This window comes from Lepidochelys kempii, chromosome 1, assembly GCF_965140265.1.
Source record: "Lepidochelys kempii isolate rLepKem1 chromosome 1, rLepKem1.hap2, whole genome shotgun sequence".
Lineage (NCBI taxonomy): Eukaryota > Metazoa > Chordata > Testudines > Cheloniidae > Lepidochelys > Lepidochelys kempii.
This window is the reverse complement of record NC_133256.1, coordinates 26,745,166-26,763,115: the sequence shown is the minus strand read 5'-3', so window position 1 is coordinate 26,763,115 and position 17,950 is coordinate 26,745,166. Positions and strand designations below refer to the sequence as shown.

Genomic DNA, 17,950 nt, shown 5'->3' with positions numbered 1-17,950 from the left:
AATTTGCATAGGTGACCACAGACCCAAACCCTTGGATCTGAGAACAATGAAAAAGCATTCAGTTTTCTTACAAGAAGACTTTTAATAAAAATAGAAGTAAATAGAAATAAAGAAATCCCCCCTGTAAAATCAGGATGGTAGATATCTTACAGGGTAATTAGATTCAAAAACATAGAGAACCCCTCTAGGCAAAACTTTAAGTTACAAAAAAGATACACAGACAGAAATAGTTATTCTATTCAGCACAATTCTTTTCTCAGCCATTTAAAGAAATCATAATCTAACACATACCTAGCTAGATTACTTACTAAAAGTTCTAAGACTCCATTCCTGGTCTATCCCCGGCAAAGACCAGCATACAGACAGACACAGACCCTTTGTTTCTCTCCCTCCTCCCAGCTTTTGAAAGTATCTTGTCTCCTCATTGGTCATTTTGGTCAGGTGCCAGCGAGGTTACCTTTAGCTTCTTAACCCTTTACAGGTGAGAGGAGCTTTCCCCTGGCCAGGAGGGATTTCAAAGGGGTTTACCCTTCCCTTTATATTTATGACACCAAGTGATCTAGGTTAGTCTGTATAACTGACCTGTCTCCATAATTATTTATTACTCCAACAATTTTTGTGTCATCTGCAAATTTAACAGGAATTATATTTTCTTCCAGATCATTGATAAAGATAGTGAATAGCCCTGGGCCAAGTACAGATCCCAGCAGGCCCCCACTATAAAAGTCCCGATAGGATGATATCCCTATTTACAGTTATTTTTTGTGATCTATCAGTTGACTAGTTTTAATGTAATATGGGCTGCAGTGATTTTGTCTAGTGCTAATGTAATGAACAGTATACAGTGCAGAATGTCATGTAGGACTAAGTCAAATGTAGGGCTGGTCTAAAATATTCTGTCAAAGCAGTTTTTAAGGAAAACTGGATGTTCGATTAAACAAGTATTTTTGTAAAAAGTGTCTACTTTCCACATGGAATTTTGATTTTTCTGGGGGAAAAAAAAAACCATACCCAAACCCTAAAATATTTCAATTTGGAAATGCTGAAGTGATGCCTTATGGAATTTGTAGTTTGGTTGCCTCATGACCACATTCTTCTTTTCGGTCTGGGCTCCTTGTCCAGACTACATCTGCCCTGATGCATTGCCTTCCCTCTCCAAAGGTGGTGTAAATGGGAGATGTAGTCTGATGAGGGAGCCCAGCCTATGGATGAGAATAGGAGGATGAGAGACCTGAATTACAACTCCCATGAAGCACTGCAGCAGTATTTACAAATTGAAATATTTTGGGTTTTGGCTGAAATTTTTCAGTAGTCTAATTTCTGTCAAACAATCCAAATTTTGCACGGAAAAAAGAACACAATTTTTGACCAATGCTAGTCAACTGGGTTACCGAAATCTAAATATATTGTGTCAACCCAGTTACCTTTGTTGCCGGCACCCAGTGCCGAGAGGCAAAACAACAACAGGGGTTGGTTCGCTACCTGGTGTGCTTCACCCAATAATCACTGTTAGGATATACATATTCAGGCCTGTCTGTAAAGGCCTATACTCTAAGAATTTAGGTGTATTCTTATCACTTGGCTAATTATAGAGGTATAAAAGAAAGAATCAAAATCACTATCTGCTGGTGTAAGGGTCTTCTCTTACTGTGACAGTCTGAGACCCTGTTCTTAGGCTAAGGCCTTTGGCTAAGCAGCAGAGGCAGCCATAAGCTAGGAAGTGAACAGTCCCATCCTCACATTCCAAACTAGTCACATTGAAATAAGGTGCTATTGGGCTGTTAGGCACTATCAGGACAGGATTGTATTCCTATCACCTCCAGAGAAAGGGAAGTGCCTAGAAAATGTAAAAGGAAAATTAGTTTGATAGCATCCCGTCTGGCAAGAACTCACTTATCAATAGCTGGGATGTGAAATCCTCACTTCTGTATTGTCTTGTCATTATAGTTCCCACTTTGCTATTGTTTGTATAAGCTGTCTGGTTCTGTGATTGTTCCTGTCTGCTGTATAATTAATTTTGTTGGGTGTAAACTAATTAAGGCGGTGGGATATTCTTGGTTACATAATCATGTTACAATATGTTAGGATTGGTTAGTTAAATTTCAGGAAAATGATTGGTTAAGGTATAGCTAAGCAGAACTCAAGTTTTACTATATAATCTGTAGTCAATGAGGAAGTGGGGGTGGGGGTGAGGGTGGGAGATGGGAACAGGGAATGGGGGTAAGGAAATTGCAATCATGTTTTGCTAAAGGGGGAAATGGGAACAGGGAATGGGAGTAAGGAAGGAATCATGTTTGGCTAAGGGTAGGAATGGGAACAGGGACACAGGTGTAAGGCTCTGTGGTGTCAGAGCTGGGAAGGAGGATACTAAGGAAGGAAACTGGAATCATGCTTGCTGGAAGTTCACCCCAATAAACATCGAATTGTTTGCACCTTTGGACTTCGGGTATTGTTGCTCTCTGTTCATGCGAGAAGGACCAGGAATAAGCCCCCTAACAATCACAATGGGGTGGAGAAGCAGAAAAGTTTATTTGAAGCTTCAAAAAGGTACAGGGAGAATTGAATCTCAAATCCTGCACACAGAGCAGGAAGTTACACAGGTTTTTATACATCCTTTCTTCAGCATACTTATCCAATAGCAAGCTGCCCTAAGTATCCATATAGCCAGCCAATCCAGTTACCAGCTAGTTCCCTTGTTTTTTGTATCATTTGTTAAACTATACATAAAGCTGCTTTATTCAGCATTTTTCTTCCATATTTGCCCTGTTTGGCCTTGTTTAGTTTCAGGCAGTCTGACTCTGCAACATATTGTTGCAGATCCTCAGCATAACTGCTGTGAGTGCCTCCAGGCGGGGGGGCCAAGGACACTTGGGCCTAGTACGCAGAGCTGCTGCGAGTGCCTCCAAGCAGGAGGGAGGGGGCCAAGGACACTTGGGCCTAGTGCGAGGGGGCTCCATCAACACTCGTGGTCTTCCATCCCTCGAGTTACCTAGTGGCCATGCCCCAGTGTCTCCAACACTTTATTTGCCAAAAATGATATCTGTTTAACAAGACCTGTTTTCCATAAAACCATATTAACTAGCATTAATTATGCCATCTTTTAAATTTTTACTGATTGCATCCCATATAAGCCTTTCCATGATTTTGCCCAGAATCTATGCTAACTCACCTATTAGTTTCCCCGGTCATCTGATTTACTCCTTTTAAAATACTGGAACAACATTAGCTTTTTCCAGTCCTCAGGAATTCTCCCAGTGTACCATGATTTGTTAAAAATCATTAAAGTGCTCCTTGGCCAATCTTTTACTACTCTTATGTGAAAGTTATTTGATCCTGCAAATTTAAACATGTTTAGCAGTTGCTATTTACCAGCCTTCATAGCTACTGATGGAATAGAAAGTATTTCATTATCGCTGTATAATATTAATACATCATTCTTCTTTTTAAATATAGAAGAGAAGCATATGTTGAATACTTCTGCCTTTTCTACACCATGATTGATAATTTTATCATCTTTGTCTAGATCGAACCTATACCATTCATTGAAACTAGGGGTAGCATCAGACCTCGAGTATATGTCACACAGACTGAAATCTCCCACAATAACAATTTTTCTTTCTACATGTTATACATAGATGTTTAAAGAACTGCTCATCTGATTTGAGGTTTATAGCACACCCCTGGTAGTGCCCCCATCCTGTGATTTATCAGTTAGTACATGATGCATAAACATTTCAGATCCTGTCCTTCTGAACTATCAGTAACTCTAAAGCCAGTAATGGTATCTTTAATGTAAAGTACCACCACCCCTATTCTCTTCTACCCACTCTATCCTTTCTGAATAGAATGAATCCAGTGATTCTGACAAACCAGTCACATGAATGGTCCCACCATTTCAGGTTTCAGTAAGACCAGTCTTATCAAATTTCTTTTAATAAATTAGTATTTAATTCCTCTTTATTACCCTAACATTGGTGTGTAGACAACTGAAGAATTTCTTCTCTTTACATCCTTTGATGCCTTGATTCTTTACATTCATGGTATCCTGAGTATGAGTTTTATGCTTGAGTGTACCTACTGTGTTTTCCTCCTTAGTACCCTGTCCTGTAGATCCTAGTTTGATATTCTCCTACCTACTATAGTTGGTCTGCTACCCAGAAGATTGGTTCCCCTTCTATTCAGATGGAGATAGCTCAAGTCACATATCCTCCTTTCCCCATAAGTGGGCCAATGTTCCATAAAACCACACTGCTCTATTTTACACCACATACGTAGCCAACAGTTTATATCCAGCATCTTCTTGCTGTCTGTCTTCTCAGGGATCTTTCCTGTCCTGTGAATGAGAGAAGATCAGACCTTTCCTCTTCTTTCTAAGATCCTGGATGCTTTCGATGCTCCATGAAGCAGTGTCATTCATGCCAATGTATATCATCATAACCAATGGATTCTTTCCCAGTCTTCAGAATCCCATCCAGTTTTTCAGTGATGTGTATGGTCCTTGCTGCAGGAAGACAGCAGACCATCTTGCTGTCCTTCTGTCCCCTGCAGAATGTTTTGTCCACTCTCCTTAATACCAAGTCCTCAGTGCGGTTTGTATGTCTTCTTTGGAAAGTCTGTGTTCTTCATTTGGGTATGCCTGACATCCTCAACAGCTGGGCTGAGCATCCATCCTCAGGTATGTGCTGTGGAGATCCCTGTTCTTTCCCTTCAGTTAAATCTTCCAATATATTATTTGTGGCTACTGCACAAAGTGCCTGAAAGTTAGATGCCTCTACATGCATTGAATTTTACCTACTCCTCTTTCTTCTGGTGGGCACAGACTGCCCTTCTACTTCTGACTGTGTAAAATGTCTCCTGCTTCTCTGTCTTTGCTTGGTTACAAACAGCTAATTCTCCTCTGTTTTCCACTCTTCTGTTTCCTGAAACCTATTCATTCTACAGGGAGAGCTGCAGTGGTGCTGCCTCAGTCTGGATGTCCAAGAACTCTTGCTTCTCTAAGGCTAAACAGGCTCAATAGCTGCCTTTCCAGATCTTGACTCTTTTCCTCTGATACAGCCATCACCTTGCACTTTTTGCAAAGGACATCTCTTTCTTCAGGCAGGACCACAACATGGCACATCCCTTGAAGATCACGATAACATTCCGTTATGGGCAATCCCTTGTTGGGAATGTAGAGTTGTCCCTGTAGACAAAAATTCCTATACTCCCTGTAGAAAAAATATCCTGCATTCCCTCCTGAAAACATCCTCAGGAACTTCCCTATTAGCCTCTCCTGTTTGCCTGCTCAGGTGTTTGCTTGGCAACTGACTTCCACTAATAGTCCCATTGACTTCCATTGGGCCATTCACTTATTTAAAGTTATGCACATGCTTAAGTGCCTTACTAAATAAGCCTAAAGGCCTTGTTCAGACTCTTGCCGCTTGGGCTCCATGCAAATCTTTAGACCATCCCAGATTTTCCCAATTTATCATTTCTAGCAATTCTTAAGCCCCAGCAGATAACTTCTGTTTACACACATGGATGGAGGAGGAGAGTGTAAGTTCAAGGAGTTATCAAAAGGGAACAAAATGCAGCCCTTTACAGTTATTACTGATTTAATTTCAGCTTCCCATTCCCCCATAATAAGTGCTATAATTGATATATTAATTCCAAAAGGAGTTGTAGAGTAAAACGCTACAGCAATGCATATTCCACCCTGAGGACACTAAGACTAGCCATGCTGATAATCAGGCCATACAGTAAATGTATGTGTTACGTGTAATTTCTACACCTATTTCCTCCATCAGTCCCAAAGAGTATTTTGCCAAGGATTGTCACCTTAAATGATATTTATGTTGCCTTTGATCTTAAGAGTCATAATACTTGATTTAAGATTGGCAAATTTCACAATCACAGTACAGGAACCATCTGTTAACTCAGTGAAACAACCGCACCAGCACAGATATGTATTAAACAGGCATTTACATGGAGGGAGTTTTGAGTATGTAAGTGCTCAGCATGAGGACCTTAATTTGTTAGCATTTTTCTTATATAAAATGTCAACTTTTATGGTAGCAAAAATCATCTGGATTTCAGTTATGCTGTTCATTGTATCTAGCACAGTGAATCGTGCTATAGAAAACCCTAAGAGTGACAGGCCTTGAACAGGACAAAAAACAGGACTAGCCCAGTATAGATACAATAGCTTCTAGAGATTTGGAGCAAGATTCCTCTCTGGTGCAATTCCAATGGCTCTTTGAGTTTATGCTGCCACTTGAAGTTACAGTGATCTCCACTGAAATGTCAACATTTCTCATTATTATATATTGTTTATATTACTGTAGCACATAGGAGCCCCAGTCATGGACCAGGACCCCATTGTGCTAGGTGATGTACAAACACAGAACAAAAATACAGTCTCTGCCCCAAGGACCTTACAATTTAAAGTACAAGACAAGAGATAATGGATGCATACAAACAGATGGGGAAGTAAGGGTAAACACTGAGACCATATTGGTAAGCATGACAGGCAGCAGAATCCGCACAAAAACAGCCTAACCATTGTCAAGATTTGCTGGCATCATTTGCCAACAGTTACCAGACAAGAGGTTGAGTTTCCCCCTATACTTAATCTAGGGACTAACTGCAGCTAAATGTGGATTTTTAATGGCCACCATACAACTAGCTTCACGAAGGTTGAACATTAGTCTTCGTTTAAAAACCACCATTTTCTGGGTTTTGCCCTCCCATATAACTTTCACTTTCTCTATAGTTGTGTCTCTGCTAGGCTTTGTTTCCTTAAAATTCCCCACTCTTGCAACGATTGGTGGTAGCTATGGAAGTAGCACCAGAGTAGACAGGCTGCTGCTGACATTGTAACCTGTGTGTTGTGTAACCCTGCTCGGAGCACTTCTCTATGGTACAGTGGTTAAAATGCCAGCAGCCACCAGAACAGCCTCTGCGCGATTGCTACTGCTAGGAGAGCTGAACCAGTAGGGGGGGAACTTAAACACAGACAAGGCCTAAGATCACACAGCATCAAATCAAATGGGGTGGCGGTGTCTTTTTAAGAAGGTTCAAAAACATTTAGCACTTTCCCTCCATATATTGATACATTTGGGGTTCAGGGAATCCCTAAAACCTTAGGAGAACCCCCAGTTTGTTGCTGGTTGAATGTGGTTATAGCGGGTACATCCCTGAGGTGAAGTTCTGGCTCCATTGAAGTCAAATCACAAGACTCCCACTGGCTTCAGTAGGAAGCCGATTTCACCTCTGGCCTTCTGACACCCAGCTGTTGCTGACCCATGCCACAGTGATTGTTTTGGTGATGCAGATGGGTCATTTGGTCACCTAAAGCTTTAGCTATTAGTTTAGCATCTATGATCAATGTATTGTCTTCATTTAGCTGGACAGGATCAGCCAGTTGGCACATTTCATAAATGATGTTTGATTCTCTGGTAACGAAGGCTGCCCCTTGGTGTGGCTGGATGCAGCTGAGGGCAGGTCTTGGCCCACAGCTCCGGTGGCCTGCTGTGAGAGACTAGATTCACCTCAATTAATGCCTAAATACTGTCAAAACTCAGCAGAGATTTAAAAGATTTATGAGCTGCAGAATTAATTTGGATGGATCAGGGCACTTCATAATCAGCTAAGCCTTATCCTGAGGCATACTGAAGACAGGGAGGAGTTTCACTGAAGAACCAATGCCTGGAGGTATTTTTTCTTTCAAAGGTATAATGCTTACTGTGGCAATGAAGGGAGCAATGCATTTAGTGTATCCTGAGCTCTCCCCAGCACAGCCAGATGGGCCCCATTCGTGTCCCACTCCCTGTTGGGGTCTCTAAGGGTATGTCTACACAGGGATAAAAGACCCATGGCATGGCCACGGCTGGCTTAGGTCAGCTGACTCAGGCTTGCAGGGCTTGAGCCTACTGGGCTAAAAATTGCCATGTAGATGTTTGAGTTCAGACTAAAGCCCAAGCTCTGGGACCCTCTACCCGCATGGGGCCTCAGACCTCAGTCTTAAGTGGAGCTCAGGATCTGGTCCATGAGATTAATATAGCTGAACCGCTTGATAATAGAAAGCATAATATAATTAAATTTAACATTTGGGGGCGAGGGGAATACCAAAGAAGCCCACCATTTACCTTCAAAAAGGGGAACTACACAAAAGTGAGGAAGCTTGTTAAATGGAACAGTCACAAGAGTAAAATGCCTGCAAGCTGCAGGGAAACTTTTTAAAAACATCATAACAGAGACTCAAATTAAATACCCCAAACTAAAAATATATAGTAAGCAGATCCAACAAATGCCACCATAACTAAACAGAGTAAAAAAGAGGCAGTTAGAGGCAAAAAGGCATTAAAATTGGAAGTGAAATCCTACTCAGGAAAATAGAAAGGAGCATAAATTGTGGCGAGCCAGGTGTAAAAGAATGATTAGGCACGCCAAACAGAAATTGAAGCGCAACTAGCAAAAGTCTCAAAAATTAACAGCAAAATTTTTTCAAGTACATCAGAAGAGGAAGCCTGCCAAAAAATCAGTGGGGCCACTGAACAATCGAGGCACTAAAGGAGCACTCAAGAAAGACTAGGCTATTGCAGAAAAGTGAAATTAATTCTTTGCATCAGTCTTCACTGCAGAGAATGTGAGGAAGATTCCCACACCTGAGCCATTCTTTTTAGGTGACAAATCTGAGGACCTGTCTCAGATTGAGGTGTCAATAGGAAGTTTTGGACAACCTGATCAATTAAAAAAACAACAACTCACCAGGTCTAACTGGTATTCACCCAAGAGTTCTGAAGGAACTCAGATGTGAAACTGCAGAGCTACTAGCTGTGGTATGTATCGTATCCCTTAAATCAGTGCCTGTAACAGCTGGAGGACAGCTAATATGATGCCATTTTTTAAAAAAGGCTCTGGAGGCGATCCTGACAATTACAGGCCAGGAAACCTAACTTCAGTACCAGGCAAACAGGGTGAAACTGTACGAAAGAACAGAATGATCAAACACACAGGTGAACACGATTTGTTGGGGAAGAGTCACATGGCTTGTGTAAAGGCCTCACCAATCTCTTAGAATTCTCTGAGGGGGGTCAACAAACATGTGAACAAGGGTGATCCAGCAGATCTAGTATACTTGAACCTTCAGAAAGCCTTTGACAAGGTCCCTCACAAAAGGCTCTTAAGCAAAGTAAGCAGTCATGGGATAAGAGGAAATGTCCTTTCATGGATCAGTAACTGGTTAAAAGATAAAAATAAAGGGTAGGTGTAAACAGTCAATTTTAGCATGGAGAGAGGTAAATGATGTCCACAAGGGATCTGTACTGGGACCACTGCTGTTCAGCATATTCATAAATGGTCTGGAAAAAGGGGTAAACAGTGAGGGCATAGTTTGCAGATGATACAAAATTACTCAAGATAGTTACGTCCAAAGAGCTACAAAGGGATCTCACAAAACTGGGTGACTGGGCAACAAAATGGCAGATGAAATTCCCTATTGATAAATGCAAAGTAATGCACATGGCAAAATATCATCTCAATTATACATACAAAACAATGGGGTCTAAATTAGTTGCTACCACTCAAAGAAGATGTTGGAGTCATTGTGGATAGTTCTCTGAAAACATCCTCTCAATGTGCAGCAGCAGCCAAAAAAATAAACAAAATGTTAGGAACCATTTGGAAAGGTATAGATAATAAAACAGTAAATATCATAATGTAACTATATAAATCCATAGCACACTCAATACTGCATGTAGTTCTGATTGCCCCATCTCAAAAAAGATACATTAGAAATGGAAAAGGTACAGAAAAGGGCAACAAAAATTATCAAAGGTATGGAACAGCTTCCATATCAGGAGAGATTAAAAAGACTGGGACTGTTCAACTGGGGAAAGGGATGACTAAGAGGGGATAGGATAGAAGTCTACAAATTCAGAAATGGCACAGAGAAAGTGAGTAAGGAAGTTTTATTTACCCCTTCACATAACATAAGAACCAGGGGTCACCAATGAAATTAATAGGCAGCAGGTTTAAAAAACAAAAGGAAGTACTTCACACAACGTACAGTCAACCTGTGGAACTTGCTGCTAGGGGTGTTGTGAAAGCCAAAACTATAACCGTGTTAAAAAAATATTTAGTTAAGTTCATGGAGGACAGGTCCATCAATGGCTATTAGCCAAGATGGACAGGGATGGAACCCCATGCTCTGCCCTAAGCCTCTGACTGCCAGATGCTGGGACTGGATCATGGGGGATGGATCACTTGATAATTGTCCTGTTCTTTGAAGCAACTGACATTGGCCAGTGTCGGAAGGCAGGATACTGGGCTAGACTGACCTTTGGTCTGGTCCAGTATGGCAGTTCTTATGTTCTCAGAGCTGTGCTGGATGAGAATTCAGGCCAGCTTTGAAGACCAGCTAGCTTCAAAAGGAACATTCCTTAATTTCTGTGCACTAGCTCCTTTAAAGAGAACCATCTTAGGTTGCCTCCTCTATGTCTTAGATTCCCCATCAATAAAATTGGGGTAATAATACTTACCTACCTACATCAGAGGGATTTTGTGAGGATTGCCACAGTGTGCCCTTGTTGCCAAGAAGGCCAATGGCATTTTGGGATGTATATTTAGGGGCATTGCCAGCAGATCGAGGGATGTGATCGTTCCCCTCTATTCGACATTGGTGAGGCCTCATCTGGAGTACTGTGTCCAGTTTTGAGCCCCACACTACAAGAAGGATGTGGAAAAATTGGAAAGAGTCCAGCGGAGGGCAACAAAAATGATTAGGGGACTGGAACACATGACTTATGAGGAGAGGCTGAGGGAGCTGGGATTGTTTAGTCTGCGGAAGAGAAGAATGAGGGGGGGATTTGATAGCTGCTTTCAACTACCTGAAAGAGGGTTCCAAAGAGGATGGATCTAGACTGTTCTCAGTGGTAGCTGATGACAGAACAAGGAGTAATGGTCTCAAGTTGCAGTGGGGGAGGTTTAGGTTGGATATTAGGAAAAACTTTTTCACTAGGAGGGTGGTGAAACACTGGAATGCGTTACCTAGGGAGATGGTGGAATCTCCTTCCTTAGATATTTTTAAGGTCAGGCTTGACAAAGCCCTGTCTGGAATGATTTAGGTGGGGATTGGTCCTGCTTTGAGCATGGGGTTGGACTAGATGACCTCCTGAGGTCCCTTCCAACCCTGATATTCTAGGATTAATCAGTCATGGTTTGAAAATGAAAATTACTGTGTATTGTAATACTAAGCATTATTATTTGCAGAATGCTGCCTTTTCAAAGAGTATTGCCCTGTTGTCCCGGTCATCTGGAATGGCATGAATCCAAAGGTTTTATGGAACTAGATTATCCTGCATGGCTTAATGCCTTTAGCAATCAATTTCTTATTTAAAAGATTTAACAATTACTTGTAGGAAGTAATGTCCTGTAAAAATTAGACTATAAAAATAAGCAAAGAGTTAATTTAAAATCATTAATGAAAATTTTCTCTGTCTATGAAATAGGCATGTGAATTAATGTCACTGACTTTAAAGTACATGCAATCAAATTCAGAGAGTGCTGTGTGTGAATGAGCATGCTGGTCCAAACAGCAAACTGTTCAGCTTAGTATTCAAATAGTCCAAAGGGCAGCCCAGAAAAATACCATTACCATCACATTCTGTAGGACAGATACAAACTCAAAGTTTGGATGCCCATAAGCAGAGTGGGGTGAAATGGCTGCAGTACAGTTCTAAGCACTCAAGATCTGAACATTTTGGTGCTAAATCAAAACTGGTCCTGTTTTCCCAAAATGCTCACAGGAACATGGGACCATTTTCAGTTCTATGAGCCTAGCATTATTATTTTTTCCTCACTAAAATGTCAGTAATTTTCTGAGTGAAAAAGTCCACTTTTCAGTGAAGTTGCTGTTTGAAAACGTGTAGTTTTATAGTTTTGCTGTAAAACTGTTTTACACAATTCTGCAAAATGGAGAGATTTCTGGGAGTGTGAATGAATTTGCACATTTTCTTCACAAGTTTGCACAGCTCCATTTGTTAGTCATTCCTTTTTTTTTTTAAAGCAGAAACAGTGGTTATAGAATGTTATGCCATTTCTTCACTCCTTCTCCGTAACCATCATATCCACGCTAAAACAAAAAGTGAGAAGTCCATTCATTTCACTTGCTAATACTGCATTTTTGGTACTTTTATCGTAATTATCTGCAAAGCTGTGTATGGTTTTCACCTGAAGTTATTTTAAAAAAATACTTCTTGTATTGCTTGAGACTTTTCAAACTATCATGAACATATCAGTAGGGATGTATGGAACAATCCTGCATTGGCTTGGTGTTGCCTAGATAGCCATATAGGTCTTTCCCATTTCTAACTTCTAGGACAATACAAAGTTCTGAACTTTATCACGATCTGCTAGTGAGGACTCCTACATCTGGGCAGGATCCTATTTTCTCCCAAACCCTACCCCCATCCCTGTGCATAGTCCCGTACCGGCTCTCTACAGTAGGTGGAAGGTCCCTTAATTTTCTTAATAAAACTGAAACTTTAAAACATCCCCATGTGGGCCTCAATGAACACACAATGTTCAGAAGTATAGCCGTTATGCCAGTTCCCAGGGCTACAGGGATACCTGCTCCTCTAGAGGTCTTCCATGGAGTGTAACGGATGGAGAATCAAGCTTAGCTGTGTGTGTAAGAAGAACATACACATCACAATACTGTGGTCACAGCTCGGAAAGGTACTTAGGCACATGTCTAAATTTAAGTACATGCATGTCAGTGGAAATACTCACGTGCTTAAATTTAAGCACTGACTTCTGTGGCTCCCTGAACCGAGGCCTATATGTGCAGTATACAGTATGTTTGTATGGACCATCTTCTTCTCATCCCACTCGTACATGTGTATTTGAATCTTGAATAAGTCTTTCCCATCTCTAACTTCTGTGGTTCCACATAGAATCATAAAAATGTAGGTTTGGAAGGGACCTTGAGAAGTCATCAAGTCCAGCCTCCTGCACTCAGCCAGCACCAAATAAAACTAGACCACCCCTGACAGATGTTTGTCCAGTCTTTTCTTAAAAACCTCCAATAATGGGGATTTCACAACCTCCTTTGGAAGCCTATTCCAGAATTTATCTACCCATATAGTTAGAAAGATTTTCCTAATATCTAACCTAAATCTCCCTTGCTGCAGATTATGCCTATTACTTCTTGTCCTACTTTCAGTGGACATGGAGAATTCATCAGTCCCCTTTATAACAGCCTATAAAATATCTGAACACTCTTATCAGGTCTCTCCTCAATTTTCTTTTCTCAAGAGTAAACATGCCCAGTTTGTTAACCTTTCCTCATAGGTCAGGTTTCCTAAACTTTTTATTCCTCTCCTTTGGAATCTCTCCAATTTGTCCACATCTTTCCTAAAGTGTGACGCCCAGAACTGGACACAGTAGTCCAGATCAGCCCTCACCAGTACCAAGCAGAGCAAGACAAATACCTTCTGTGTCTTTCTTATCATATCGCTGTTAATACACTCCAGAATATTAGCCTTCTGGGCAACCACATCACATTCTAGACTCGTATTCAGTTAGTGATCCACGATAACCCCCAGATCCTTTTCAGCAGCAGTATTACCACCTAGCCAGTTATTTCTCATTTTGTGGTTGTGCATCTGCTTTTTCCTTCTTAAGTGAAGTACTTTGCACTTGTTCTTATTGATTTCAAACCAGTTTTCCCAATTTGTCAAATTTCACCAGTTTACAAGAGATTCTCTTCAGTTTTCATTGTGGAAAAGCTGTGCTTAGTGGTGACAGAACTGTGATGTCACCTTGGGCCAGCACTCACAAATACCTGATTTCCCACATGAATCCTGGTAAAGCAAAGCTGCAATTAAAAAAAAAACAAAAACTTTTAATCCTTTGAGAACTAACACCTGAAATTCACCCTTCAATAAGTGTCACAGCAAGTATCCAGTCCTTGCACCCCACCCCTATTTTATCAGTACTAAGGAAGAGAAGCCATTTTAAACAGCAGAGGCCTGATCCAACTCCCATTCAATTCAGTGGGAGTCCCTCAACTGACTTGAATAGAAGTCATATCCAGCCTTAAATGTATATTGCAGCCATACTAGCAAAACTTTTTTTTAAAACTAAAGTCCAGTGACGGCACAAACTTAAGACATTAAGACAATATGGGTGACCTAAGGATTTTTCTCTCGAGACATGAGATCTGATTTACCAGAAACCTGAGGGACTTACTCATCTTCTGTGAGGCTTTGTCCTGTAATCAGATTCTTCCCAGTTGGTGCATAGTCCCAGTTCTCCTCCACAATCCCAACATAATAGGTTCTGGTAGTTGCTTCTAACACCACAAACAGCCAAAGGAATTTAAGAGCCAGAATGCAGCCACCATACAACACAGAAGGCATTTGTAGGTGTAATTGCAACTCAGGCAGCAGAGATGGCTCACCCCTCCCTCCCTTTAGCTCTCAACAAGTTACAAATAAGGAATGGACAAAGCAAAGCTCCTCCTATTCAGCAATTTGGGGCTGGGATAGGCAAGAAAGCTTGTGCAAGCAAAACAGGCCTATTGAGGGGTTGCTATGGTGACAGGACTTTTGCCAGCCCTTCAATGAATGTGTAACTGGCTTATTTTTGTTTGCCTTTCAGACTACAACAAATCAGTGTTTTGGGAAGTTTGGATGCTTGTAAGTCCTTCCTCCTCTTTTACCAGAAAGTGTGGTTTGTAATGTTAGGCCAGGATTTTTTGGTCCTCATCACATCCACATATTTTTTTAATATTTGCTTTTCATCATTTCTTTATACCTTAAAAGCTAGACTCTTAGACTTTGCTTAGTAACTTTAAGTCACTGGAAACTAGGGTGACCAGGTAGCAAGTGTGAAAAATCAGGACAGAGGCTGAGGGGGTAATAGGTGCCTATATAAAAGACAAAGCCCCGAATATCAGGACTGTCCCTGTAAAATCAGGACATCTGGTCACCCTACTAGCCACTGCACAGTTGAGAACAATCAGCACTTTCTAAAAATCAGGCCCCTTAAAATTCTTTCAATTTGGACACCTAAAAAATGGAGGCATCTGGCATAGGGTTGCCAATGTTCTAATCATGGAAAACCAAACGCCCTTCCCCTTCCCTTCCCTGAGATCCCACCCCCCCTCTCCATCACTCACTCTCCCCCACCCTCGCTCACTTTCACCGGGCTGGGGTAGGGGGTTGGGGTGTAGGAGGGGGTACAGGCTCTGGGTTGAGGCCAGAAATGAGGGGCTCAGGGTGCAGGAGGTGGCTCTGGACTCGGGCACAGAGTTGGGGTGTAGGAGGGGGTGCGGGCTCCGGGAGGGAGTTTGGGTGCAGGAAGGGGCTCAGGGCTGGGGCATGGTGTTGGAAGTTGGAGCTCAGGTGCTGAGCGGTGCTTACCTCAGGCAGCTCCCGGAAGCAGCTGGCAGGTGCCTCCAGCTCCTTGGGGGAGGGACGGCCACAGGGACTCCACACGCTGCCTCCACCCTGAGCTTCAGCTCCACAGCTCCCATTGGCCAGTGGAGCCAGCGCTCGGGATGGGGGCAGCACGCAGAGCCCCTGTGGCCCTCCCTCTGCCTAGGAGCTGGAGGGACGCTTCCAGGAGCTGTGCTGGGAGCCTGCCAGTCCCACTGCGCCAGCAGTGCCACCAACTGGACTTTTAACGGCCCAGTCAGCAGTGCTGAGAGGAAGCGCCAGGGTCCCTTTTCAACCAGATGCTCTGATAGAAAACCAGACACCTGGCAACCCTAATCTAATATCATTAGTCACTTTTGAACATCCAGGCCTAATTGTCTAGAAAAGAAGACTACACACAATTATATATGCAAAGTATATTTGGAATACAAATACAAACAATGTTAAAAGGACATTATTAAGATTGCAATGACAAGCACTCAAATTAGGAAATGTCAGAATTAAGATTGGTTGTTCTCCTTTAATTTAGCCCCTTTTGCATATTCATTTTGATACAATCTTTAATTACATGATCACCTATTTTCCATAGATGGCTTATTCTGTGTGCAGGATGGATGATGCTCATTTAATGCACAGCTGTTGAATATTTTGTTTTTCCCCCCCCATTATTCAGCGTTTGGTCCCATGCCTTATTTACTGCACACTATTCAAACTCCTCCCTGAAAACAGAATTATTAATTTCCTCCTGGGATTTTCTGTAGTGCTCAACACCATGGTACCGGAATGGTTTACTAACATTAATGAATTTATATTTACAACACACCTGTGAGATGAGGGTGGTCTTATTATCCCCATTAGACAGATGGGGAACTGAAGCACAGAAAGTGATTTTGGGTGCTGCATCTGAGATTCCCATGACCTGATTTTTCAAAGGAGTTAACATTAAATAGTATTTCATATGTTCAAAGTGCAACTTTCATTGCAGACATGAGTACTCAGCACTTCTACAAATCAGTCCTCAGGGTCTCAAGTTGGGCAACCAGAAAATAAGGTGCACACAATGAGTGACCACCTGGTAACAGTTTGTTTTGCCCAGCATCACATCTAGGACTCTGGGGCAAAGACAGGGACAGAATCCAATTCTCCAGGTCAGCATTCAACTGCCTTAATCATGAAATCATAGGTGCCGTGTTTCTAATCTGTCGGGGGGTGCTCCCCCTGGCTCTGCCGAGGCCCTGCCCCCACTCTACCCATTCCCCCCAATGCCTCACCCAACCTCTTTCCTGCCCTGTTCTGCTCCCTCCCCCAAGTGCACTGCACCCTCACTTCTCTCCCTTCCCCTGCAGTGCCTCCAGATGCCACGAAAACTCTGATCCACAGCAGGAGGTAGGCGCTGGGAGGGAAAGGGATGCACTGATTGGTGGGACCCGCCAGCAGGCAGGAGGCACTGCGGGGAGGGAGAGGTGTTGATGGGGGGCTGCCGGTGCATTTTTTCCCCTGTGGGTGCGCCAGCCCCTGAGCACCCACAGAGCGGCCTATTCATGAAATCTTTTCTCCTAGCAATCACCTTCCTCAGTCATGACACACCTTCCAGCTTCTGCAACAAATTAAACACGAGTCCTACAGACAACAGTATCCTTCACTGCACAACCCTGAGTCATACGTAGAGCAGGTATCCTGTACTGAATGAGGCAGGGTCCTGTCGAAAATATGGTATGGGAGCACGTAATTATGTTGCCAACATTGTATGTCAAAAACAAGGGCTGTTTTCATAAACCCCCGCCTCAACCCTCCTCCTGATAGGATGATGATAATAAATGAATGAATAATAATACAATAATAAATAAGAATAATAAGCAGTACTCATGTATTCACCAGGGGTATTTCTTTCTGCTTTTTGCAGCACTCAGCAACTTACAATCTGGATGAAGAAATAACGGACATCCCTTCTAATAAGGGACTGTTGGCAACCCTAGGGCTCTCCCGCAAAGATGCACCCATGAGTACTAGCCCCCTGCTGTTGAAATACTGGATAAAAGGTGTCCTGTGCTGATTTAGTACAAGACAGGCAATTTTCTATTTAAATAAGGGATGTCCCTTGTAATATGAGACTGTTGCCAACCCTACATGTAATTAAAGTCTGTATCACAATGCATAAATGCAAAGGGGCCAAAGTGAGATTGCATAAGCAGCTTGAATTCTTAAGTTTCCTTATTTCTGAGTGCTAGACTTTGCAGTCTTAATAGTGTTCTTTTAATGCGTTTGTGTGTGTGTATACAATTTCCTTGGTTTTCAAACAAGCAAACTGAAAAACCAGAAATGCCCTCATATGTTATCATATTGACAACAAAATGGTTCATCAGCGGGTTGGAACATTTTAGATCCTCCTCACAGATCTTTACCACTTGAGCTAATGACGTAACTGATAGTAGTAGTAGGTTGTCATCCTCTATATGGACCAGCACGGAACCATGCATTGAGACGGGGGTTTCACAGAGAGTTGCTGACAGCAGAAGAATGGTGCGATT

At 42.1% G+C, this 17,950-nt stretch overlaps 1 protein-coding gene across 4 annotated transcripts in view; it reads right to left on the bottom strand.

Annotated features, from left to right (window-relative positions):
* HEPHL1 (hephaestin like 1) overlaps nt 1-14,439 on the bottom strand; it is a 66,410-nt gene extending 51,971 nt beyond the window's left edge. For all 4 annotated transcript variants that reach the window (XM_073337319.1, XM_073337329.1, XM_073337339.1 and 1 more), the window contains exon 1: nt 14,233-14,439. In XM_073337319.1, coding sequence (XP_073193420.1) covers nt 14,233-14,402 — 170 coding nt within the window. In that variant the 5' untranslated portion in view covers nt 14,403-14,439. The remainder of the gene's footprint in view (nt 1-14,232) is intronic.
* Nucleotides 14,440-17,950: the final 3,511 nt, after the last annotated feature.